Below are 25,373 nucleotides of genomic sequence, written 5' to 3'. Positions count from 1 at the left end.
GTGAGATGCTTTTAACAGCCTCAAACGGACTCGTTGTGGTGCATGAACAACACTGAAATGTTAACAGCAGTAAAATATTTACATTATTTTTGGACTTAATTATCTCCAGAAAATGTTTACAAGTACTGTGTAGCAAAATAAATATCAGTAAACAGTTCAAAATACAAAGTACAATTCTGTAGCCTAACACAGTAGTGGGATCTCTATGGAAGAGATTTTACTGTATAAGAATGGAGCTCCTGCCACCTAGTGTTAGATTTGGCTTTTGTACTGAGGAACAAGACAGCCAGATCGATCCCTCAAAACATGCTCTAAAAGACTCAGAAGATAACAATTAACCTTAGTTTTGAATAAAGGTCCCTTGTCATGCTCAATTTCAGGTTAATACTTGTATTTGGGTTTTCTATTAGAATGCTTGCTTTAATGTAAAAAAAGCAAAAAACATTGTTTTTCTCATACTGTCTGTCTGAATATAACTGTATTCGCCCTGTCTGAAACGCACCGTTTTAGCGCCTGTCTCTTCAAGCCCCATCCCAGTCTGTTCTGATTGGTCAGCATTTCCGAGTCTTCTGCATTTGTGCTCTCAGAGCCTCTGCACTGTCATTGCAGCCAGGGAATGACTGTAGCGGCACTGTAGCTGCACTTTCTACCTATACTGTATAATTGTGACATCACAACGGTACAGACGCTCGTTTAAAGGCACAGTTTCTAAATACAGGCTGTGTGCATTTATCTGTGGATTTAGCATTTTGATACTTTCACAGTTATTATATAGCACCTCAACTTGTTTTATATTAAAAAGACAAGGAAATCTCACTTTTTACAATATGGGACCTTTAACGGAAACTTTGAGAACTTTTCTGTCTTGGAGTAAACTTTGTAATAACTATACAACCTGGTCTCATGCCAGTTCCTGAAATGGTCACGTTATTTTCATTTATTAGTTTATGTGTGTGTGTGTGTGTGTGTGTGTGTGTGTGTGTGTGTGTGTGTGTGTGTGTGTGTGTGTGTGTGTGTGTGTGTTCTTATGACACAGTCTTCGTTTATAAGTCACACAGGAAAAGCACAGGTGTAATGATTTAATAACATCAACGATGGTTGCATTGCATTTTTGTTAGTAGAACCTTTGTTGATGATATTAATCATGTGCTTTTGCTGCCACAACATTCCGGCTGTGAAATAAGTGAAGTGAAATTGGAGCTTCTCAAAACCTTTATTTACCTGCTATTACTAACTAATTAAAATTATGTCCCGTGAAAGTTAAGTTTTTAAATGTTAGGTTGCGGTCCAACAAGTTGTCTCTCTGCTCTGCAGCGCTAAGCGCTGCTGCCAATACATTACAAAACTTCTGGAAAAGTCCTCAGGCTCATCACGGTCAAGTCAGGCAGAGTTGCACGAGACAACAGGAAAACCAAAAATAAAAGCCCAAATATATCCATTATAGCCTATATGTTATATTTTGTAGCAATAGTGAAACATCTACGGCCAAGATATAACAGTAACGTCACCTGGAATATAATGTATTAGGACAATGCACATTAATCAACATTTCTGTAAATGCGCCAGTGTTAGCCATTTGGCTAATTTTCAACTGTAATCCTACCTAGCATGCATGTCTTTATGGTGGGAAGAAACCGGAGCCACCGAACCCACGCAAACACGTGGAGGCTCCACACAGAAAGGCCCGGAACGACCTGAAATCCAGAACCTTCTAGCTGTGAGGCAGAAGTGCTAACCAATAGCCACAATGCTGCCGCCTCTAAGCCTAGCTGTACATTAGCATTCAGATTGAAAAAATTGTGGGTTTAACATCTACTTTGGACAAATGCAAAACCAGAATATTACACAGATTTCCAAACAGTTTACCACAGGTGATAACTGCGCACATACCTGTTCTCCTCAGTTTGCACAGCCTCCTGCTGTCAGTTCGGGTAATGCCTGCTAGGTTTGTCCAACTTTACCATTGTCCTACTGCTGCTTTCATGTTTGGTAATCCTCTTAGAAAAGTGCTTGGGATCCGGAAAATCTTTTTTTCTATATAATAAATCAAATTAAGTAAAAAAAAACAAAACAAAAATTCCCTGACAAGCCAGCAGTGAGTTAGCCATTTTGAGCCGGAGAACCACTACACGTTAAATGTGATTATTTGTTACCAGCAGTTTGGTTTAGAACAATATCCAGTGCACTTAGTGTTTAATTGAAAGTTTTTCTATAAAAGGCAGACTTTAAAATGTGTACGATAAAAGATAATCCACAGTTTCTTTAAAAGAACGTCTGCCTACTACGATCCGACAACAGTACTTGGCAAACAGCCAATCAAATTGCAGTGAGGCAACAGCCAATCATCTTTATTATTGCCTTAGTCTTGTCACCAGTCTCAGGTAACTTGACAATAATTAAAAAAATATTTTAAAGCTATAATATAAAAATATATTAAAAACTATAATATTTATTTAAAAAAAATAACAGCAGTAACTGTGATTTCTTTTCTTTCTGAAATGCATTAATCTGAAAAATAAAACTAATTTCAAAGTTACTCAGTTGCACTAAAACCGTAGTTTTTGCTGCTAACACTAGCTATGATAAAATAAGATAAGATACTTTAAGATAATTATCTTAAAGTATTTTATAACCTACTATACTTACCTACTATCTATCTACTATCTACCTGTATGGCAATTTCTTTCCAAACCTTGGAAGAGACGTTCGTAATAGCGATTTATTTTGAAGGGTACTACAGGAAGTCGTCTTTTATTGCTGTGGTTTGACTGCGGCAGCGGGCAGCATGAACCACATGTCTGCACCGTCCCCGTTATCCGCTGGTATAAATACGAGCAGCAGAGAGACTGAGCAGCTTCAGACGGTCTGGAGTCTCAGGAAACAAACAGAGGTGAGTCACCGGAGCTTTTAGTTTTTGAGAGTCTGCAGCTTGGTGATGCAGAGGAAACTAGTCTCCTCAAAGGAAAGGTGTGATGATGTTTTTTAGATAATTCAGAATAGAATAGAATGCAATGCATTTTCCAGGTTTATCTCATGAAATGTCGAGATTTTTAACATTAATTCGGCTATATGTTTTTATTATAATTTAAAAAATCTGGTCCCTTCAGTTGTTTTCTTTATGCTGACGACAGGGTGACTGCTGTTTGTTTCGCTTACTCATGGGTGTGACCTTCATCTTTGGATCAAAACAACTGGATTAGGACAGATGACATCACATTGTGGCTTGTTCACTTTAATTCACTTTAGGCTAGGCACACCCAGCACCAATACTAACTGTTATATAAACATGCCATATTGATTGTGAACTGTGGGCAAATGAGTGAAGGAATTTTAACAGGGTTTTAAAAGAACATTTTGGCAGTGAAACAGCATTCACGTGTAATATTCTAATCCAAATATAGGCTACTGTACTATAGCTATTTGCAATTTTGACAGTTCTAATGTGTTTGTACGTTTTCTAGTTTAAACTGACTCTACTTTCTCCATAAGCACATGACAAATAAGTCTTTTGGTGCAGAAATCCCCAAACACTTAAAATTAGGCCAAAATAAGGCCACACGTGCCATTGTCCCATTTTTTTTTTGTAAATGGTGCTGAGATGATCTAGATTAGATTAAAGTTTTTGTTCCTCATTCTAGAATTCGGAAAGTCTGAGCTTCTAAAAGAGAGAGAATGAGATAAGATAAGATAGAATAAAACTGTACTGAATTCATAAGTCACACCACCACAACTATGAAGTGATAGGTACAAAAACAGATAAAGAATTATCATGAAACAATCAGGAAAACACAATGTTAACATCTGGAACCAGAACAGCTTGAGCCAGTGATGTTTTGAGATTGAGATTTGAGATTTTTGCTAAAAGATGATAAATTAATTATCAAAATCCTTCCCAATAAATTTTAAGCAATTAATCCACAAAACATTTCAGCTTTCCATATGTACGTAATATGTAACCTGGAAATCCGGAGTTCTCGCAAGAGCACCATTTGAATTTGCTCAGCGAGTTCCTCTGGCATCGAGTAATGCTGCTCATTAACTATGCACTTGTAGCCGAGCTGCACCAATCACATCGGTGTATCTGATGTAGGCGGGGCCAGAGCCGAGCTAAACAGATGACAACAGTCTAATCTACCAGTTAGCTCCACTGGTAGCTAAGCGTATGGGGCTCTGTATACGTCACCCCGTTGTAGTATTGTCCAATTACGTGCTGTGAGATTTTGAAATACACGCTTGGTACCGCCCCTCGAGATGAGCTACTTTCATTACTCGATGCCAGACCCTTAATCTTTTGGATTTGGGTCTGGATTTGAAGGCTATATAATAATTGCATTATGTGCAATATACACACTTATACAAAGCTATAAAATGTATACGTAATAGAAATGGAAGATAATAATATAGCATAACATATAATATAGAAATACAATATTAATAAGATTCAGAACAGTAATGTGTTTTTTGATATGGACAGCATGACTTTATGAAGCTGAAACCGAACTTTCTAGAAAGGCACTGCAGGCAACATCTGGATGGTAGGTTTGTTGGCATTCTTTCAGTTGTTTAACAGGATCCTTGCAGCTGCTGCACAGCAAATAATTGATCTTTCTCTCCATTTAACTTTCTCTCTGTCAGCCTTTCTCTTATTGTTTAACTGTCTCTGTCTTTGTTTATGTCTGTTTTTTCTTTTTTTTTATTATATTGCTCATTCTTTTTTCCCTCTGCACCTCAAGTCTAACTCATTCTGTTTTTTTTTTTCTCATAAAACGTTCTTACTAGTCAGAGTCCGCCCCCAGGTTTGCAAACCTTCCAGTAACAGCTATGATGTAATTACAGCCAGAGGCTTATTGTCACATGAATAACGACCTCCTTGTGCAAGCACATGCAGTTTGCCGCACAGTACGTGTTAAACACAGGAGCTCATGAGCTTTTAAAGAGGAGAAAGTGGGACGTTTATTTTTAGCCCCCAGATGGAAATCCAGTCCTTTTGGTTTGGGTTTTTTACTGCAGATTAACAGGACAGAGATTCAAAGAAGTTATGCCCGTCATTAAATTGAATTAATTTTCCTCATAATACTTATAACAGTTGCTACTATATTTATCTGACATCCAGACATTTCCAAAGATGCAGAATATTTTAGGCTTAAATTATAATAATTTATGATTGAATGATGCATTGATGCAAAAATCAATCCAGAGTATTTTGATTATATTTGATGGTGCAGCTATAAAAACATGGAGTATTTATGTTGGAAACATCATAGAACTTCAATGTAAAGTTTGATGAGGACGAAACTGAATATAGTTATGCGTGATACTGTCAGATAGTGTCGAATAAGATGAAACAAAGTCAGGAACTTGTATGTTAATACATCAAGTAACAAATACATGTTAAAGTTACGCATCTTTTGTGTTGAATGGACATGTTGTGCATACTGTATTTTGCTTGTTTCCATAGGAACAGGAGACGATGGGTGAGCAAAAACATCACTGAGCAGGGAATGACTCTGAAAAACAAAGTGACATGAGATATATTATGTCTTTAGGAATTTTTTTTATATTTAACATTTCATAAACATACAGATTAGACATTACACTAATAACCTTTTATCATATGGGTCAACAGCCTTCTCAGCTTGAACAATATATTGAGCTACGCCTAACTCAACACTATATGGGCAAACATATGTGGATGTTTTCCAAGTTTACGTTTTTTGTTCAATCTCAAAGCTTTAATAGACAATGAACAATCTGACTGCTTAAAAGAAGGCCGTATGGATTGGTGCAGGATGACATTGCCGTGCTGCGTTTTTAGAGGAAAAGGGAGGATTATATCCGGCTGCAGAAATAATCGACAGTGTCGACACGCAGAGACGGAGACGTAGGCCTGTACTGCCTGGGAAAAGCTGCAGAAAGAGAAAAGAAGACCGGTCTATCTGTCTGAAGACTTTCTCTCTCTGTCTACTTCTTGTGTGTGTGTGTGTGAACGGAAATAAAAAAATAAAAATAAAAAAAATAGCTACAGTTGAAGCTCTGTTGAATATATGGGCAGCTGACCAAGCACACGCCAGTAGAGCAAAGAGGGTAAACAGAGAAAGGGCCCGCTGTTCTCTTTATATAATGCACAGTTGGTCAAAGTCACAGGAAACACTGGTCCGAGGTCAGTTTGGTGATATGTCCTTGCTGATGGTTTTTTAGTGAATGAAACAAGAGACGATGAAAATGATCATACAGCACACATCCCTTTGAATTATTCACAAGTGATGATCAGAGCTGTTAGTTTTGTAGGTGTTAGGTGTAAGGGTGGAAAACTGCTGAGCAATGATGGTTATTTTCTACTGCGTAGGTCTCTCGTTTCTTTACAGCTTGTGCCGCCCTCTAGAGGAGATGGAGGGGCACATCAACATCACAACAGGAGTTTAAGCTGAATCTGTTCATTCATGTTGGATGTTTTTCAGTAGTTTTTTTCCATCATTGCCTGCTGGCCCTGTGAGAGTCAGAGAGGATGTTAATGATGATGATGATGATGAAGAAGAAGGGGTCCAAGTTTCTGGCTGTGGTGGCTCTTCTTCTGGCCTCAGCCAACTGTATCCGTCTTCCATCAAAAGAAGATCTTAACCGTGAGTGTCTCCGCACCTGCATCAGAAAACTTAAGTTCAACCAAATTTACAATCAATATTTTTCTGGGTTTAAGTATTTGTCTTTTGTTATATTTTTGTTTTATTTCTCAGTAAAAAGTGTACAAAGTGAAGTCTCTGGATTGTCCAAAGTCTTTAGTCTCAGAGAAAAATATCTAAAAGCCTGAATAACTACAAACTAAAGTTACAGTAGGCTAGTTAATGACTAGATATCAAATGAGAAGTAAACAAAATATGGAATAAAGAAAACAATATATTTGAAATTGGGTCCTTTCATAGGACATATGAAGACCCGAAAGGGGAAATGACATGCAGCAAAAGTCCGCATGTCATTTTGTAGATAATCTTTGGGCATTTTTAGGCCTTTATTTCCTCAGGACAGAGGAAAACATGAAAGGGGAGAGAGAAGGGGCATGACATGCAGCAGTTCCGGATCAAACCTGCGGCCTTGGAATAGAGGAGTAAACCTCTTCATGTGCGCCTGCTCTACCAACTGAGCTAACCTGACCACAGCGTTTACCAAATGAAAGATGAATACCCTAAAGTGCAATATAAATGTTATTCCTGTCATGTGAATAAAAATGCCTGCAATGGAAATCAGGGGATGTGGCAGTATCATAGGGCGCAGAAAAAAGTAAAAGGGCCTTTTCTTACAAATAATATTACATATGAATCAAGTTAAACCAAAATAAAAAACACTAAACAAAAATATTTGACACACATATTTGTTCAATTTACTTACATTATCCTTTTGGTCAAAGAGGGCAGAAATGCAAGAGTCTGTTACAGGAATATCTGCAGTAAATTAATAGTTGGTGATGTTATTTTAATTTTTTTGGCAGAGATCTCACTCCAGGGAGGAAATTATCTGGATAAACAGATCGAAAACGCCGTAAATGGAGTGAAGGAGATGAAGAGCGTGATGCAGAAATCTTCAGAGGAACACCAGAAGTTTCTGGATGCCCTGGAGAAAACAAAGGAGCAGAAAGAGGTAGAAACATTTATCAGCACTGATGCCAAATAGCAATTGGCATACATAGATACAGTAATGATCAACAGGAAAAGAAATAGGCTTATTTTGTCCTGATAGAGCTGATTGTAGAAGAATTAATGTGCTTTTTTGACAAAGCAGAGTGAAATTAAAATCACAGCAAAGTGCTACATCCAGTCATATATAGTGTACATTTATAGATAGACAGACAGATAGATAGATATTGATCCCAAAATGGGAAATTACAGCAATGCGACTGGAAGAAATGTTATGTCTTTTATTTTTTGAGTACAGTACACACTTTCTAGACAAAATAGAACAAGACAGACAGAAGTTTCTTTCACTCAAACAAATAAAAGCTAAACATACTGTACCTAATTATCGTACAGTCATTTTATTCTAACCTACATAATATCAAACTTACTGATATTTGACCTGTGGTGGCACTGTGGGAGTAAGTTGTCTTTCGGAGCTTTTTTGCAGTATTAGGTAAAACAGTTGCAGATGGACCACTGAGCTCGCTCGGCTCAAAGATGCTGAAGTTCAGCTGGCACTTATACAACAAACATTCCCTACGCTCACCTATCGCAGGTGTTTTTTTAAACACTCGCCTCGTCTGCTGGGAATCAAGGCTGAATCCAAGGCTTTGCTTCCGATAACATTTTCCTGTGAAGCAACAGTTACACACGTTCCCACGGCAAACTAAAAAAGACAAGCTCTTTAGGCTGTGTAAAGATATCTGAGGTAAATATGGTTCAGACTGCCTATACAGACCCCTAGAAAACTTAATTCAATGATAATAACTGTAAATAACCACTAAGTCTTAAGAACCTCACCAAAATAAAAGCTTGCCTCTTGAAGTCTTTGTTTCTGTTTCGGGACAGGAAGCGTTGCGCGTGGCTAAGGAGAAGGAGACCAAGCTGGAGCAGGAAGAGGGGGTTTGTAACGAGACCATGACGGCTGTGTGGGAGGAGTGTAAGCCCTGCCTGAAGACCACCTGCGTTAAATACTACTCCCGAACCTGCAGCAGTGGATCTGGACTGGTGGGACGCCAGGTCAGACCATCGCATGTTTACACATATATGTACTCATACTAGATTATATAGACCAGGCTTTGATTATAATACAGATATTAGCTGGTCAATGCCATCTTTTACAATGGATATAATGCAGTTTCAGATTCAGAAAATGTCATTTGTACAGTCTATCCCATCCATGTAATAAATAAGTACAAGAGTAAGGACAACAATCAGCATCCACATTAACATGCCAGTGACAACAAGAGCATAGATCAGATTAATAGTTTGTGTTCAGTGACCTAATGACTGAAGGAAGGAAATAATTTGCATACCAATTAGTTTTCCGGGTCAGAACATAATAGCACCGGCCTAAAGGAATAACTAAAATGCAATTGATACATATGGCTTTGAGAATCAATCAATACTGCTGGGTATTTATAGGAACCCCTTAAACCAGGGGTCTTCAACAGGGGGTCCGCGACCCCTAGGGGGTCCGCGGAGGAACTGCATGGGGGTCGCGAAAGTTTTGGTTGAATAGACTTTTTTTTATATTCCTCCCCCCCCCCTGCACTTTTTTCCACTAATTGAAATGTCTTTAAATACACATTAACATGAATTCAACACACTGTAGTTAACAGATAAATGGAGGCAGAAGATGTCTTTCAGTCAACAATGCACACATTCAGCGACACACAGGAGCTCTTTCAAGCTGGGCACCGTTTCATTCACAACACCTGTCCCATCAACGAGGAATCAGAATCAGAATCAGAAATACTTTAATAATCCCAGGGCGAAATTACTTTCGTTACATTACTCCATATGTAATAGACATTACTTAGGCTACATATATTAAGAATATACCCTACTCACTGTGCCTCGCACATGTTTAAAATAAAAACATGAATATATGAACCTGTGTATTATTTGAGTATCTTAGTATTGAATGCACAATAACAAGGTACATTTACACATGGCACTATAGGACCAGTTTGATATAACAATAGAGTTTTTATACAATATATATAATTAGGGGGTCCCCGGTCCATCTCGCCATCAGTTTGGGGGTCCTTGGCCTGGAAAACGTTGAAGACCCCTGCCTTAAACTAAAGAGACTCTAAGGCAATTTTTCTTTGAGCACGTAGGTGTGTACCAATATGTAAATGTTGATTATTATAAATTACTAGTATCTTTAGACACAAGTTTCAGTGTCTTCTCTTGACAAGCATAACATAGGAAATACTTTGGAATTGCAGTGCCATGTAAACAGTAAAAGTCTGTACTTCTACAACACTCGTACCCATCCGGTCTCTCTCTTTTTTCCATCTGCTGATAAGTCAGCTAGAAAGTACAAATATCTGAGATTCAAAATCAAAAGTTGCCCTTTCACCTGCAGCTGGAAGAGGTGCTCAACAGAACGTCTCCCTTCTCCATCTGGATCAACGGGGAGAAAATAGACGTCCTGCAGCAAGAGGGGCAGCGGCAGAGCAAAGAGTTCAGGAACCTGGAGGAAAAGTACTCAGAGATGGCCGACGGTGTGGACACCATATTTACAGACAGCATGAAGGTAGGGTTGACCCGTTAGACCACAGAGGTAAACACTGGACACAGATAAACTTATTTGCTTGTGTGCGTATTTGAGCAATAATCTAAACTAACTTCAACATTAGGGGAATACAGTACACTGAGAAAGCAGGCATCACAATCTAATTTTTGGGTAGATTAAATCAAAACATCCCATTGAGGGTCTCTTTTACCCTAAATAGAGACAACCTAACAAGAGTTAAAGAAATGTAAATTCAGACAGAATTAACAAGTCATAAAAAAAACATCTGATAATTAAAGCTTTAGAATCTTTTTAAAGACTAAATAATCTAACTTCAGTGTGTAATGCAGGTTATTAGAAATAGTGGTGGTAAAATTACTTAGATATTTACCCATCAAAATCTCACCCAGATCCCTCCCGCCTGCCCCCTCCTCCTGTTCCTGTACATTAAACATTGATTCTCTGCCATGTTTACAGTGCCACTGGCACGTTTTTATGTTTATGTTTGTCTTTTTTTACTCTACTGTGTGTGTGTGTGTGTGTGTGTGATGTTGAAATACAATTACCTATATTTCGTTACATGCAGTATGTGCCTGCACATTGTGTCAATGACAGTAAAATTGAATTGAATATTTGAATTAAGTAAAAAGTAGCAATACCACAGTGTAGAAATACTGTTACAAGTAAAGGTCATGTAAACGCTATTTAGATAAAAGTACAAAAGGTGATACTTAATTATGGATCTTGAAGGTGAGGAGGAGGGGGTTCAATTCAATATGGTATATGTTGACACTGTCAACATTAGTGAAACAGACACAGCAGCACACTCACTGCAGAGCACTCAGTTTTTAACAGGCCGTCTCCCTGTGTGTTGTCGGTGTGTCTCAGGTGGCTGATCATGTGCTCTACAACCCTCCAGTCTTCTTCTTTCCTAACTTCCTGGGGCCTTACACTCGCCAGAGCAGAAGCGTTCACTCTCTCTTCCACAACCCGTTCCACGGCTTCCAGGATTTGTTCTCCCCCATGAGGGACATGAGCAGGAACATCTTCAGCTCCATGGGCTCCATGATGAACATCGACTCAGATGCACCTCCCGATGACGGTACATTTTCTGACATATTCCACTTAAATCACACTTACAATAGTAATTTGAAAGCTGTCGTACGGTTTGCAGGTAGTTTATTTGTCTTTTGACTGTTCATCATATAAAACTACACATTTCAGTCTAAAAGATAGTTTTAGGTAAAGTTTTACATTTTCTTGTACATGAATTAGACTTAAACGAAAAAAAAGACCAGAGCTATTTAGATACAGAAAACTAAAAATCCCCTGCAAACACTGCTGCTAAAAAGATGAGGTCAGGTTAGGATAATGTCTGTTAATAGTATTTGCTGTATCAGCTATAAAAGATGTCTCACATTTAGCGCTGTAGTAGGTGAGTTTTCAAATAAATATGAAAGAGCTTAAAAGAGTCAGAAACTACCAGTTTCCAAAATTGTAGATAAATTGGTAAAAATATTACTTCATTTTACCTTCTGCCAAAATCTGTCCTATTTATCCCATCTAAGTCTACAAACAGACTCCAACTTGTTCAGAACTGCTCCCAGGTAGCAGATCATCCGAACACATCACGTTCATCCTTATCATTCGACTCCGGCTCCCTGTGCACTTCCATATTGAATTTAAGCCCCTCCATCACCTACAAAGCCCTCCATAATCTCACAGCCAGCTACGTTTCTGACCCTCCTACCAGGATATGTCCCTTTTATTCCCCCCTCTCTTCCTTGACTGGCCTCCTTGTTACCCCCCACATTCCGCCTCTCCACCATGGGTCTGGAATGCCCTCCCCTCCCACATTCGCCGGGCAGACAGTCAATTAATATTTTTTTTCTTTTTTTCAAAGACCTACCTTTTTAAAGAAAGCTTTTAATCTTTAAGTATTCAGAGTACTGCATCGCCTTAGAAACCTTCCTGACACTTTTCTTTTTACTGCTTTTCTGACATTTCCTAACACAAAATTCAGTCAGATTCTCAGTCTATTTTGTTAAATGTATATCTATGAAGCTAAATGTATTCTATTGTATTTTCTTTATGTGTGCCCTTTTAAACATGTAAGATGTCCTTGTGTGTCTGGAAAAGTGTCCCCCAAATAAAATATATTATCATTATTAAAGTCAGTGTTCCTGCCCAGTTTATTAAAGATAATATAAAACCATACATGTAAAGTTAGAATGTGCACTGTTGTGAATTGAAAAAAGAAAAAAAAGAAAAATTTCCCAAACTGTATGCTTGTGTCTGATCACAGACGGCAGTGTGAACGAGGACGTGGTCATCACCAAACCGTTTGGCGACGGCAGGATGACCTGCAGAGAGATTCGCCGCAACTCAGCCGGCTGCCTCAAGTTCCGCGAAGAGTGTCAGAAATGCAAAGAGATCCAGCATATTGGTAAGATGACGCTCTGGTGAAATGTTGTTTTTTTTTGTGACCAATGGTATCAGTACAAGATAGGTATGAAAATAGAGATGAGGATGGTACAGACTGTGAAAGATGTGTAAGGCTGCAAGAAGAAACAAGTGACAAGTTATACTGAGGGGGAATCAAATATGAATAACATCCTTTTTAAAATTAAATGTATTATGTAAGATGTCAGAAAACAACTAATCGTAACGGTTCAAAAGGTTAAGTGGGTGAAATTATTCCCAGCTGTGTGCATTCATGCAGGAAACCGGAGGTGAGGACCTTAATGACGATCCCGAGATTTTTTTTCATTCTATTTTTCATTAAAGCAACACTACTAGGATTCGTGATAATGTCGGAAACCGGAAGCGCTTGAATGAGTGTGATTTAATTATGTGATCTATTCCTTTGTGTTAAGGATATTATTGTCTACATTTGAGATATTGGGACATTTGGGAAATAAAATGAGGTTTATACTGATTTCACATTGAGAGGGATGCTTCATAAAGCTGGTATAAACACTGTAGCCTGAAATCTCTGTGTCCCCTCAATGAAAAAACTAACAATATTCAGTCAGGAGGGTATCAGTCTCTACCCCCCTCCAGCTTGTAAAACCTCCAAAGGTTTTCTTTTTCCCTTACATATTGCCATGCTTCTCTGATTAATTTCCAATTAAAGTGATTTTTCTAACCTAACTCGAGCTCCGTGGTAATGTTGCCTTCACAGACTGCTCCGGGAAGAGACCTCTGGATGGCCCGCTGAAGCAGGAGCTGGAAGAGGCGCTGGCCATGGCCGAGCGCTTCACTCAACAGTACAACAGCCTCCTGAAGACGTTCGAGGAGACGATGTTGAACACCTCCTCCATCCTGGACCTGCTCAACAGAGAGTTTGGCTGGGTGTCGTCTCTGGCCAACACCACCAAGGACTACAACTTCCAGGTTCAGATGGTACGTAGACCTGGAGGAGGGGTCATTATAATCATCACTTTGGACATCTTTTTTTTACTTTATGTTAGTTTTTTAGTTATTGAGGGAGTTTTTCTTAATCATGAATTTCAATGGAAGAGGACTAGGGTAACATATAAAAACAATGTATTTGAATTTTGGAGGTTGTTTTTTTTTATGTTTGAAAAATAATTCTGACTTCAAATAGATGTTTTTACATGTGGTCCTAATCATCTTCCATAAATTTCTAGCAAGCTGCTACAGAAAAGGTTTTTTTTTGTGTCTCATTAAGCTCATGTACGCCGCCACGATGTCTTGGCCGTGTAATCAAAATGCGGCGGGAATATTGAGAGTTTGCCCATGTTGCTGTAGGAAAGCCATTTAAACAATTTTTCCTGCAAACTCACTCAAGGGCCTAAGTGGTTATTTCAGATGATTGCAAGCCTAAGTGTCTATTTGCGACACGCCTGTTTTCTTTGCAGCAACACCTTTAATTCATGACAATTTCCTCTTTTAAAAGACAATGAAATCTTACTTTTACCTTGGCGACCACCATTGCATGTTGGATTCTACTTTTTTTGTACCATTTAAAGCAACAACTCAACTAAAGTGAAAAGAGCCAAATTACCAACATTGAAGCAGTAAATGCATTGCATGCATTTATCTGCATATGCACAGTGGACCAGTATAGGAAATGCAGATATGTTTCAGCTGTTAAGATGTACATTGTCCCTGTGCTGCAGGTGAAGAGCAGGGAGGATGAAGAGAAGCCCAGTGAGGGGGAGATAAAGCAGCCTGGAGATACAAACGTGTCTGTGCAGCTCTTCAATAATCCACCCATCAACTTTAGCGTGCCGGGCGACATCCCCTGGACCGACCCCAAGTTCTCTGAGGTGGTGGCCCAGAAGGCTTTGGACCACTACAAGGAAACCAGCGTGTGAGTGTCAAGCACATCCAACCACATTTTTTTTTTTTAAGAATAGTTTTAGCATGCAAGTTTATTGTACGTCTGCACGTCTGTAATTTACCATACACCCATGTTAATGATCAAGTATGTATTTTTTTTTTTTTCAAAAAGGTCAAACTATTTTTTTTGAAGCTTTAATAAACGTCCGTTACATTCAAGCCATTGCCAAATGAGTTGCTACAAAGCTAAAATTGTGGCGTCCAATAACTTTCCTGCAGATAATTGAAGATAATTACCCCATCTGAAGAGTCATTCATGTTTCTTTTTTTTTTTAATCTTCTGTGTCCTCCTTGGCTACTAGCGACTGTGTGAAGGGTGTGTGTGGGGGGGGGGCTGTGTGTGGCTTGTATCATGTAGACGCGCCAAGAGTTTTTTGTCATTAGAATTTCTCATTGGGGAGACAGAAACTACGCACTATAGCTGCATTTGTATGTTTTCCTGTTTTTCTTTCTTTCTTGCATTTAAATGACTTTAGATTGTGGGGAAACACCAAATAGATCGTAGGGAATGAAAAGTAATTTTCTCAGGACAATGGGATATAAAAGAATCACTGACAATCTCTGATCTCTTTCTCTTTGTTTTTCTAGTGTGGTTTAATAAGGTCCCAACCTGCGCCGTCTGCTGACAAGTGAATGTTCTGCATTTCTCACATCCCACCCTGGGGAAACAAACCTGAAGCCAACACACTGATTCTGTTGTAAATCCTCCTAGTCCTGCTTTTGCATATGATGCAGTTTAACCTCAGCTATTTATATTACATTATGTTACATTAGAGCTCTTTGTCCTGCTGTAAGAAGATATTCAGTAGATATAGATAACAGGTCTTGTATCACATGTGATCTGGGCTTTTGTAAAAAAACAACAACATAGAACTTCTGCTTAAGTTTCTGTTAAAAGCCAAAATATAACTGGCTCCTACGAGTGTTTATTCTCCGCATTTAGACTTTCTAACACATAAAGGTTCAACTGATATTTCCTCCACCACAGTTCAATGAAATAGACATTTAGTTTGTTGCAAAGATTTGTGGAAAAGTCTGTTATGAGTTGGTTGGTTTGCAGTAGTTAAACCCGATTTGGAGAGATTAAAATTTGAAAATAAGAGTTGAGTATGTTAAGGTTTGCTTTGAGCACATCTGTACACCAGTAACAATGAAGCAATGCATACAGATCCAATAAAACCTGCTCAAACCCATTCAGTGTCTTTGTGTTATTGACAGTGTTCTGTATTTGGGATTATTTTGTTAGTTGATTTAGAAAGGTGCTCTAAGTGAGGTCACACATTTTTTTAGAAAACAACATTTTTGTCACATACAAGGATTTTGGGGTGGGGGGAGAGTGTGTGTGTGTGTGTGTGTGTGTTGGGGGGAGGGTGCGATCTACTCAGTTTTGTTTGAAAAATACTGTTGAATGTCAACAAGAAGTAACGTCACCCAACATGGCTTAGAGCACCTTTCAGCATTTAAGAGGCATTAACACCTTTGTCAAACAAAGCTTTTCTCATTTATGGAAATAAAATACACCTACAGTATGCTACAAAATGGTGGCCAGGGACTGTGTATATGAAACTACCGAAATGGAGATTTTGGACTATTAAAAAGGGTTCTTGATATCTCAACGATAAAAGATATTTATCAAAATTAGAAATACTTTAGTATATATACTAAAGTTTAAAATACTTAAGTTGATGTATTGCAGTAGAAGTGGAAACATCAGCTTCTGACACATTTTTGATTGGCTTGTAAAGGATTCTAATCTCTTGACTTTTTGCACTTTATTGTGCGTTTTAGATGTTCTATAAAAAGTATTTCATTGACTTTTTAGCCCACACACAGAACTCCATAATGAAAAAGCAAAAACATGGTTTAAAAGGTCAAAAACTGAAACCTCTACACCGAAATAGTCTCACCTTTGTGTGATGGAGCTCCAAATTATGCTCCGAAGTTTGCTTTGGTTACGCTTGAGATTTCTGTACAACCTGATGAAAAAATAGACTACTTTTAGTCAAAGAGTTGCAGCATCTGAGTTCTTGCCACTTTCCTGGCATCTTCATTGTTTTTTTACAGCAGACATTTTGACTCGTCATAGTAGGAAAGGCACAGGTGCAACTTCCAACATTGATGGCTCAGTGTGCCGGTAAGCATTTTCCAGTGAGCCTTAACTTGAACACAGCTGTCATTAATGTTAGTGAAAAATGTCCGCTTTGATAAAAAACGACTGTTGTCACTGTGGTACTAAATTCGTCCCTTGTCTAAGATATTGCTGTGAAAAAATAGAATTAGCTTTAGATTTTTTATTACACTAACAAGTGTTGTCTGGCTGTTCCTTCTATCTTTCAGTATTTCTACAAACACATATTATCCTTGACCAAATAAGCAAGACAGTTTAAGTTAGTAAAAAGCAAAAACATCGAAGGTTTCAGAGTCAGAAACTCAGCTAATCTGCTTCATCAGGACGCTTATGAGGAAATAACATAGGCTACAACTACTACAACCCAAAATTGTTCCAACTATGGCACTGAGTTCTGTTCATATATCTCACTGCCCATAAAAAGAAGTGTTTTGAAAAAACACGTTTTACGGGCCTTGAAGAAACAAAGAAGTCAGTAAAGGAGAGCAGCGTTTAAAATATTGTCCCGTTTTTATTTTTGTGTAAAAATCACACAGCTGCTAGTTGACTCTGCAGAGATACAGTACATCCATGCAGTTACACATCTAGGATCCCACAGCCAAGAGATAAGGAATTAAATATAATATTCTTTCGCTGTTAGTCAGCAATTAATGCAAATTTACACAAGTCCAAAAGTGTGTATCATGTACAATATACAACACAGATCTTGGTTCAAATAGCATTCAAAATCCCACCAAAGACTTTGTGATTGCTTCTGCCTGCCTGGATTGCCTTTAGGGTTCGCGGATGAATGGGGAGCTATTGTGCTAGCAAGCATAAAATCAATCCCACATGAAGGTTTTCAATGGTATTAGTTCTAGGTCTGGAGACATCACACTCTCACACACACTAACTCTCTCACTCTCACACACACACACACTGGAAACGCCAGTGGGGGGGGAGGGGGGTAAGGCTTTAAGAGAACACACAGGAAGTTCCAGGGACAAAAACATTTATAAAAATAAAAAATATCTAACCAAACAAGACGGGATATTTAAGGGTACTGGCACAACAACCTCTTAGTTTCCAAGGATGTACTGAAGAAATAAAAACTTAAGTGGTTCATTATTTCTTTTTTTCTTCTTAAAGCATCTTTTTTTGTTTTTGTTTTTTAAATACATGTGAAAGACAAAAAAATGCAAACATTAAAAGAAAGCAGAAGGATGTAACAAAAAAAATATAAAAAGAAAGAAGGGTAGGGAGGTTAAGTTCAAAGTGCAGTTAGGTCATCCAGGTCTTCCATTCTGTTGACTGGTCTCCATCTGTTGTCCTGATGAGCTTCATCTACACCCAGCAAGGGTCACATCTTGCAGATTTAGGGTGGGGTGGTGTGTGTGAGTGTGTGTGTGTGTGCGCGCGTGTGTGACAAGCATACAGTAGCTGTTGTTCTGGAAGATCTAAGATACAAAAACCAGATTATACTGTTCACACAGTTGCTACTATCATAGTACAAACCAATGACCAAGTACAAACAGCTAAGTAGAGGTGGTGTGTGAGGATGTATCACCCGTACTTGCATAGTGCAGACTGTCCGATTGGAAAACAGCTGAATATCTTAAACTCATATCTTCACCATCAGTTTGGATTTGTGCATTTGTTTTTGCTGATCAGAAAGTCACAGCGAATCTTCTCACTGATCAGCAGAACAATTCTTCATACAGTAATTGCTGCCTCCTGCAGTCGAGCAGCTGGTATTATCTTCAAACCCCTTCAAGTAAATGTCTGTTTTGGCTAAATGGTTTCCCATCCAGGTGAAGGTAAAAGACGGGGAGATGACGACAGCAACCAAGAATAACATGTTTAAAAAGAATGTTGACGCACAGCTATGTTTGGAAATGAATCAACAGAAACGTGAAGAAAGGGAAAAGAGTTCTTTTTTTTTCCTTTTCTTTTTTTCAAAAACAAAGCCCAGGTCAAGGTGAAAGAGCAGAGAGATGGTTCAGTCATTTGGCATAAAGTTAAACCATTTAGTCACATCAAACCTCAAAGACATTCATTCACCGCATCATGCCATCAACACACATACGTAGACTTCAAGGGGCAGTAAGACACGAGAGAGAGAGAGAGAGAGAGAGAGAGAGAGAGAGAGGTTTCACAGGATGAGTAAAAAAGAAAAAAAGCCTTCACCAAAATATTTTGGCCATTAAAGGCCTCACAGAAACAAACTAAAAATCCCGTCCAGAAGTAGCCCAGTATGTTTTATGGAGAGACTGACCACACCAAACTCCAGCAAAAAAACAAAACAACAACTATGTGACATTTCTTTCTTACTGGTAGATTCCTGGTAGAAGTTCATGTTTCCAAAGCCTCTAATATGTGTTGCAGCATGTCTCTGTGACTTATTTTTTACCAGATTATTTGAAAATTTTGACATTTGGGAGGCAAATGGTCATGAGAGCGCCGGTCTTTGATGATATTTAAAGCAGAAATGCTTTTCGAGTCGTGTTTTCCACAATTATTGCCCAGCTTGGATTAGGTATTATCAGCCGTAGAAAAGTAGGTACACCGATAAGTGAGAAGCCCAAGGAATAGTTAAACTACTTTAGAAATACACGCTTTGCTTCATTTCCAGCAGTTTCAGCATTTAACTATCCCCCAAATAGCAAATTGTTGTTTTTACTGCTCTGTTTTTGTACAGACTTAACAAACAACAGACAACATATTAACATGTTGATTTTAGAGGTGATGGTAGGTGTAGTTTTGAACTTTGGACAAAGCCAGGATAGCGGTTTCCCCCTGCTACCAGTATTTATGCTAAGCTAACATAATCGCAGCCTCCATCTCTGTACTCACACATGAGATTGATATGGATCTTCAGATTCAACTCTAAAAAAAGAAACTTGAAGAAGCGCATTCTCCCAAAAAGTACTAAACTGCTTCTTTTAATTTAGGAGTTTTGTGCGGCACAGCACCCAAAGACAGAATAGACATATTGTTGCTAGCTTCAAGTCACTAAACAGAAACACAAATACACAAACGGTCACACACACACACAACAAACACACTCCGCCTTCCTTCTTCACTCATTCAGAGAGTATTCAGACACCAGCAGTTTGTCTTCAGACGGCCCCCACAGGTGGAGCGTCTGGTCTGTCACTCCTAACCGTTTCTCAGTCTGCTGTTGTCCTCGCGCTCACCTCTCTTTAGAGAAATTTGAAAAGTGCCAGTTTGTAAAATCCCCCCCCAATGCTCCTGTCGCCTCCTCCTCTTGGTAAGACTTTGCTCTCATGTTCTTCCGGTATATGATTAATACAAGTGTTAGTTGAGCGTAAGAGTATTAACGGAGCACCCTGCAACAGGTCGGGGGCTCCAGGGAAAGCCGAGATGGTGGGAGGAGGAGGGAGGGAGGGGTGGAGGGAGAGTCACACCAAGGGCCACAGCTCTGCTTCAGATGGACTACAGCTGAGTTCTCCTCTTCACGTTGGTTAAAGATGAGAGAAAGGTCTGAGCTGCTCCAGCTGGACTTCCAGGGATATCCTCTCTTCAAGAAGGTCCTGGAATAAAACAACCCATGTGTGATCTTTCTTTTTGTTGTTTTTTCTGTGGAGACAGGAGTTGGAAAGAAAACACTGTAATCCAACGTACCTTCAGTTGTTGCTGCAGTTCACTGTTAAGTCGCGCCAACACTGTGTTTGTCTCTTTGTTTCTTCTAATTGAAGCTTGTATCGCCTTTTTGTCCTTTCCTACTGACCTGAAAACACAAATACACACTTTTTACTCAAGGGTAATAAAAAATGTCTTTTTAAAACTTAACAGGATCTTCCAAAGTCTCGCTAACCAACCAACGTTGCTACCTGGGGATGGACGGCTGAGTTGCCAGGACAGCTGCTATGACGTTTAATTTCTGTGGACCGTGTTGCTCGTCCTCCGGTCGTAGCTCGTCTTCAGATTTCAACCTTCGGCGCACAGGTTTTGGAGGAGGCCCTAGTGGACCAGACACAGAACCTTTGGCCTGATGGGAAGACAAAACCGAGAGAAGAGTCAACAAAAACATGGATTCAATCGGTGGCATTAAGAAAACCGATACACTTATGTAAATAAATAAAAAGTTAGAAATTATCACATGTGTTTTGGATATTCTGGGTGCACTGTGTTTATTTTATTGTGTGAAGGGCTCATTGCATGATTGGAAATTATTACCAAATGACGACAGAGAGTTCACTGGAGTCGTTTAACATGGATTTTACTTGCAAGGAGCCGATACACTGCAAATAGGCTACAGCAGATCAACTGAAGAGCAACTTCTTCAGTTCTACCTTATACTGTACATTGAAATCCCCCCTCCCCTTCCCATGGTAACCATATTCCAAACAGCTGCACTCTCTCAAAGCTCATTAAAACTCTACCTGAAAATATGAAAGGGAGTGAGACTTCAAGTGTCTGGAGGGAGGAAGTCTATCCAAGTTCTATCCCAGATAATAGGTGACTAAACTGACCTTGGGTGTCTGAAGATAGCCAGGGAGGTTTGTGGGTCTTATAGGTCAGTAAGAGCTCAGAGAATCACATTTCCTAACAAAACTGGTCTCTAGTACTAATTAGTACTAACTAATGTGTGCCTTGGATTGTTTATCAAAGAGACATGCATTGCTGCTTTGTCACATTATTACAAATGTTAGTATTTTCACAATGTATTCAAAAATAATTACTCAAGACAAAATATTCTTAAGCTATTTAGTGAATCGTTGGAAGTATTTGACCATTCATACGGTTCATGTATGACACTCATTTTCTCAGGTCTTGACTTACAGAGTTGATAGTAGCTGAGACTCTCTCGTCGACTTGGCCGTCACTCTTGACTGTTCTTAAAGGGCCAGCTCCCTCTGAGGACTTCTCCACCTGTAAAACCGGACAGGTCAAACTCTGACCTCTGAACAGAACACCAGACGATGAAAACCTTTGGGTATCAACTATAGAATGGTGTCTCTTGCGAGTAAAATTAGTGAGATTCATATTTAAGCATGATTACAAAACTGTAAAGTACACCACATTTGTCTTTGTGAAAATGTACTATTTGATGCACAACAGATGTCCTTTTTGACCATGACAAAAAGAACATTGATCCCCAAAAGCAGGGCAAGCATTTTTTTATTTTTACATTAAAAATTACTTTTTTATGATCCAAATGCACTGGAATTTGATCTAAATATAAATATCTTAGACCACTGGGGATGAAGCCCTTTGAACAATGCTGAAGTGCTATTGTTTTGGTAGATATAAAATTAAAATACGCAGTTATAACTTATTTCACAGTTAACAGCTCAATGTTTGCATCACGCCTCATTGTCAACATTTAACACAGAATGGCGTGTTCAATAAAAGAGCAGATGTGTTTCTCACAGGACTAATCTGGCTTGCAGAGTCTTGAAACTATTTGTAAACTGTCACACAGTCGAGGCAACAACCCACCTGTCCAGGCTCACTGTGAATGTCGACCTCTGGCAGGCTGGAGGGCTGTTCAGATGCAGCGAACGCCTGAAACTGACTGAAGTCGGCGAAATTGGGCTGCTGGGGAATCTGTTGGGGGGAGGTGGTGGTGAGTGCTGCTCCGCCTCCTGATGCACCCTCTGCCTCCGCACGATGCCCGGTGTGTGGTGCTGACGTCTGGAGAGAGGGAGAAGTGACGGTGAAGGCCCTTCATATTGTCAAGTCTGGACTTGATGCAACATTAATGATGATTATGATGATGATGATGATGATGCGATGCAGGAAGACCTCGTGATTTTCCGTCCATCTTACCTGTGTGGGTAGCGGTCTAGGGGGCACAGCGGGCGGGTAAGCTATTGTAGAGGACGGGGGTTGTCCTGCAGCAGAAGCGGCAGCGAAGGTGCGGTTCATGTCGAGAGACGAGGACCGAGAGTGAGAGGGGTGGGGGCGAGGGGGAGGTGGAGGGGGGGCTACCACCTTCAGAGCCTCCGGAGACGTTCCCGACTGAGACCTGAGCACAAGCATTCAGGTTTTTGGGACTTAGGGATCGGACATACATTTTTCTATTTGATCTATTTACAATGCGATTTGTCAGAGCAGATGTTAAGACGGTGGAAAGATGGTCGAGTGTACAGATTAACAGATAAGCAAAGACACGTCCACAGCGCTTGTCCATAGTAGTGAAAGCCACTGACCGTTGTCTTGTGATTGGCTCCTGGTCTGAGGTGAAGGAGTCTGAACTGCTGTAACCATCACCTTGGCAGAAAAAACACAACAGCCCATAAACATTGGATCAACCTACTGACCTTGAATGCCAAAAATGTGCAGTTCACAACAGAAAGTATAGAAACAGGAGAATTTATGTATAGGTGGATCGAAACTCACAGTGAAACAAAAACATTTTCAGCATCATTTCTATGACTTTAAAAATGAGCAAAGGTAACTTGAAAAAGTTTAAAAATGAAGAAAAAAAGTCAGGAAGTATGGAGTGAGGAAGTGAGATTACCAGACCTCTGTAACCCACTGTTCATTACTGCCTGAATCTACATTAGCTGCAACCAGCATACCTGAACCTCAGACTGAATGGCCTGCGGTCGAGTTGCATTGTGGGTAATGTAGGTACCATGTTTGTAAGAATGTATGGAATAAAAAAAGTCGATATCTATGATTCTACTGCGTCCTTTTTAAATTTGAATTCTCTATGGTGATTTTGCAGGTGTTTTAGAAATGCAATGGTGAAGCCACTCCTTTACTCACCTACAGTCTTGGCGGCTACAAACTTCATGGAGGCAGGTAATTGGGCTTCTTCAGACAGTTCGGGAGGTTTAGCCAATAGCGGACTGGTCGGGTGGTTGTGGTCTAAAGGTTTGAGAAATGACAGGGAGGACGTAAGTGTGGAGTCACTTTTATAGGGTGACGGCAAAAACGGAAAATGGTAAACAGTCTTACTACTTTCATCCCAAAATATCTGTAGTAGCAGCTTAAGAAACATGTGAACCACAAAACGAGGAAAGCATTGTCAAAGGAACAGGGAAAGAGGAAACGGAAGATTGGCCGAGCCAAAAGTCAGACAAAAGTAAACATACGATGTCCCAAATATCTATCCCGAAGCTGAAGGGGGCCCATAAAGAAACCAGCGAGCGAAAAGCGAGAAAACAGCAAGGAAATGGCCAAAAGAGCATAGCGCCCCTTTAACTCACACTTAAGGTATTTCAAGCCCTTCACAATTCGATTCATAAAAAGTCTATAAACAAATAAAAAAGCTTGTGTTTAAAAAAGGCTTGCTGCTGGACACTTATGACAGAAACCGAGCATACTCTTTTATGCAACTATAAACAATGATATGGAAAGTCAGCTTTAAAGTCAGGGGTTGTCTCACCGCTGCCAGTTCTCTTCAGCTCCATCTCCTGCATGTGGATCTTACTGGGTGTCATCCGGATGGGAACAGGGTGCACGATGGCTGTGTCCTGAAAGGCAGATTAAAGGGACAGGAGGTGAGACAGACAGATTCATGATAGGGAAGAGACAAGGAGATGGAGGAGATCCATCTGTCAATTACCTTGGTTTGATACATAACAGCGTGTGTATATGTGTCATATGTTATATACTGAAGTACTTAACAGTTTGAATGATCTCCACTTCAACAATAAAGTGCTGCTCACTTATGCATCAGTAATAATAACCCAATGACATCATATAAAACATGATAACATTCACAGGAGCCAGGATACTTTAAGTACATTTAGCTTATAACATGTACCTTTGTACAAGTGACATTTTCAATGCAGGACTCATAAGAGTGTTTTATAATGCAGCATAGAAAGTTTAACTGAAGTAAAATATCTGAATACATATTTCAGCCCCACCAATTATGTAAAACGTTTACCTGTGATATTTCATTAAAAACTGACTCTTGCAATAAGGCATATTGTGTGGTCAATACGGCATGTTTTACCAGATTACTAGTGCAGAGCAATTTGTGAGCCATTTATTACTGAAAGGAAAAGAAATTCTGCCTGAAGGGCAAAAAAAACCGGAAACCTCAACAGTAAATGACAAAGCACCACACAAATACTTACAATATTTGACCATAAATGGAAAAATGTATGTGTCACAATCTGGAAATGCACTAGCAATTGGTGGATATAACTGTAGAAAAAAGTTGAGGTCCAATACAAGCTGAGCCAGCCAAATCACAACACACACTGGCCACTGCTGATGCAGCAGACCGCACTTTGAAAGAACATCATGCACAGAGATAGAGAAAGAGAGAGACGACGGGTTTCTATTTAATTGCCAAGCAAATTAGAAGCAAACTTTTGAAGAAATGTGAATTATGTCAACTTCCAGCAACTGGTTTGGACTGAATTAACGAGGCTTCAGTGTAGTTTCATCAACATTTGGCGCTATAAACTACACGCAAAGAAGAAGAAGAGGTCGCCCACCAAAAACCAAACAAATCGCCTTAGCCATCTAAATCACATACGGGAGAAAGATGGAAAGACGTCTTTAGGAATTTAGTTAAATTGGGCAGATATGAATTGTTCTTTCATGTCAGCTGGTATCGGCCATGTTTTATGCTGTCTGGAGATGAAGACACCTAATGGGAATATCTGGAAAGATGCTATGTTAGTTACGTAAATGTAACGTACACTCACCGGCCACTTTATTAGGTACCCCATGCTAGTAACGGGTTGGACCCCCTTTTGCCTTCAGAACTGCC

The 25,373-nt window shown here is 39.4% G+C and overlaps 2 protein-coding genes and 1 long non-coding RNA gene across 6 annotated transcripts in view; 2 read left to right on the top strand and 1 right to left on the bottom strand.

Annotated features, from left to right (window-relative positions):
• Positions 1-458: 458 nt before the first annotated feature.
• On the top strand, positions 459-21,621 carry LOC117961589. Its single transcript, XR_004660440.1, has 3 exons — positions 459-633; positions 17,080-17,083; positions 21,610-21,621. It is a non-coding gene; the product is annotated as an uncharacterized LOC117961589 (long non-coding RNA).
• On the top strand, positions 2,771-15,752 carry clu (clusterin). 2 transcript variants are annotated; one of them, XM_034900379.1, is made up of 10 exons: positions 2,771-2,890; positions 6,459-6,620; positions 7,481-7,629; positions 8,514-8,684; positions 10,042-10,212; positions 11,080-11,293; positions 12,497-12,637; positions 13,376-13,596; positions 14,337-14,530; positions 15,148-15,752. In XM_034900379.1, the coding sequence occupies exons 2-10, from the start codon at positions 6,506-6,508 to the stop codon at positions 15,155-15,157; spliced, it is 1,386 nt and encodes a 461-aa protein (XP_034756270.1). In that variant the 5' UTR covers positions 2,771-2,890; positions 6,459-6,505; the 3' UTR covers positions 15,158-15,752. The 2 variants fall into 2 exon arrangements, with proteins under 2 accessions (XP_034756270.1, XP_034756271.1); XM_034900380.1 differs by having other exon boundaries at positions 2,802-2,894; positions 6,462-6,620.
• reps1 (RALBP1 associated Eps domain containing 1) overlaps positions 10,745-25,373 on the bottom strand; it is a 26,524-nt gene continuing 11,895 nt past the window's right edge. For 2 of the 3 annotated variants that reach the window (XM_034900375.1, XM_034900373.1), the window contains 9 exons: positions 24,030-24,117; positions 23,408-23,509; positions 22,846-22,906; positions 22,463-22,661; positions 22,133-22,327; positions 21,473-21,562; positions 20,521-20,678; positions 20,312-20,417; positions 17,179-20,220 (listed from right to left, as the gene is read on the bottom strand). In XM_034900375.1, coding sequence (XP_034756266.1) covers positions 20,152-20,220; positions 20,312-20,417; positions 20,521-20,678; positions 21,473-21,562; positions 22,133-22,327; positions 22,463-22,661; positions 22,846-22,906; positions 23,408-23,509; positions 24,030-24,117 — 1,068 coding nt within the window. In that variant the 3' untranslated portion in view covers positions 17,179-20,151. Of the gene's footprint in view, positions 10,758-17,178; positions 20,221-20,311; positions 20,418-20,520; positions 20,679-21,472; positions 21,563-22,132; positions 22,328-22,462; positions 22,662-22,845; positions 22,907-23,407; positions 23,510-24,029; positions 24,118-25,373 lie in introns of those variants that run through there. The other variant, XR_004660438.1, reaches the window with a different exon arrangement.

This window comes from Etheostoma cragini, chromosome 18 (genome assembly GCF_013103735.1).
Source record: "Etheostoma cragini isolate CJK2018 chromosome 18, CSU_Ecrag_1.0, whole genome shotgun sequence".
Lineage (NCBI taxonomy): Eukaryota > Metazoa > Chordata > Actinopteri > Perciformes > Percidae > Etheostoma > Etheostoma cragini.
This window is presented reverse-complemented; position numbering and strand designations above follow the sequence as displayed.

What these genes read in the sequence shown, in the direction of transcription:
- clu (XM_034900379.1), top strand. Translation starts at nt 6,506, where the DNA reads ATGTTAATGATGATGATGATGATGAAGAAGAAGGGGTCCAAGTTTCTG. An exon ending in AGATGCACCTCCCGATGACG is followed by an intron (nt 11,294 to 12,496) that starts GTACATTTTCTG and finishes GTCTGATCACAG; the next exon opens with ACGGCAGTGTGAACGAGGAC. An exon ending in ACAACTTCCAGGTTCAGATG is followed by an intron (nt 13,597 to 14,336) that starts GTACGTAGACCT and finishes CCTGTGCTGCAG; the next exon opens with GTGAAGAGCAGGGAGGATGA.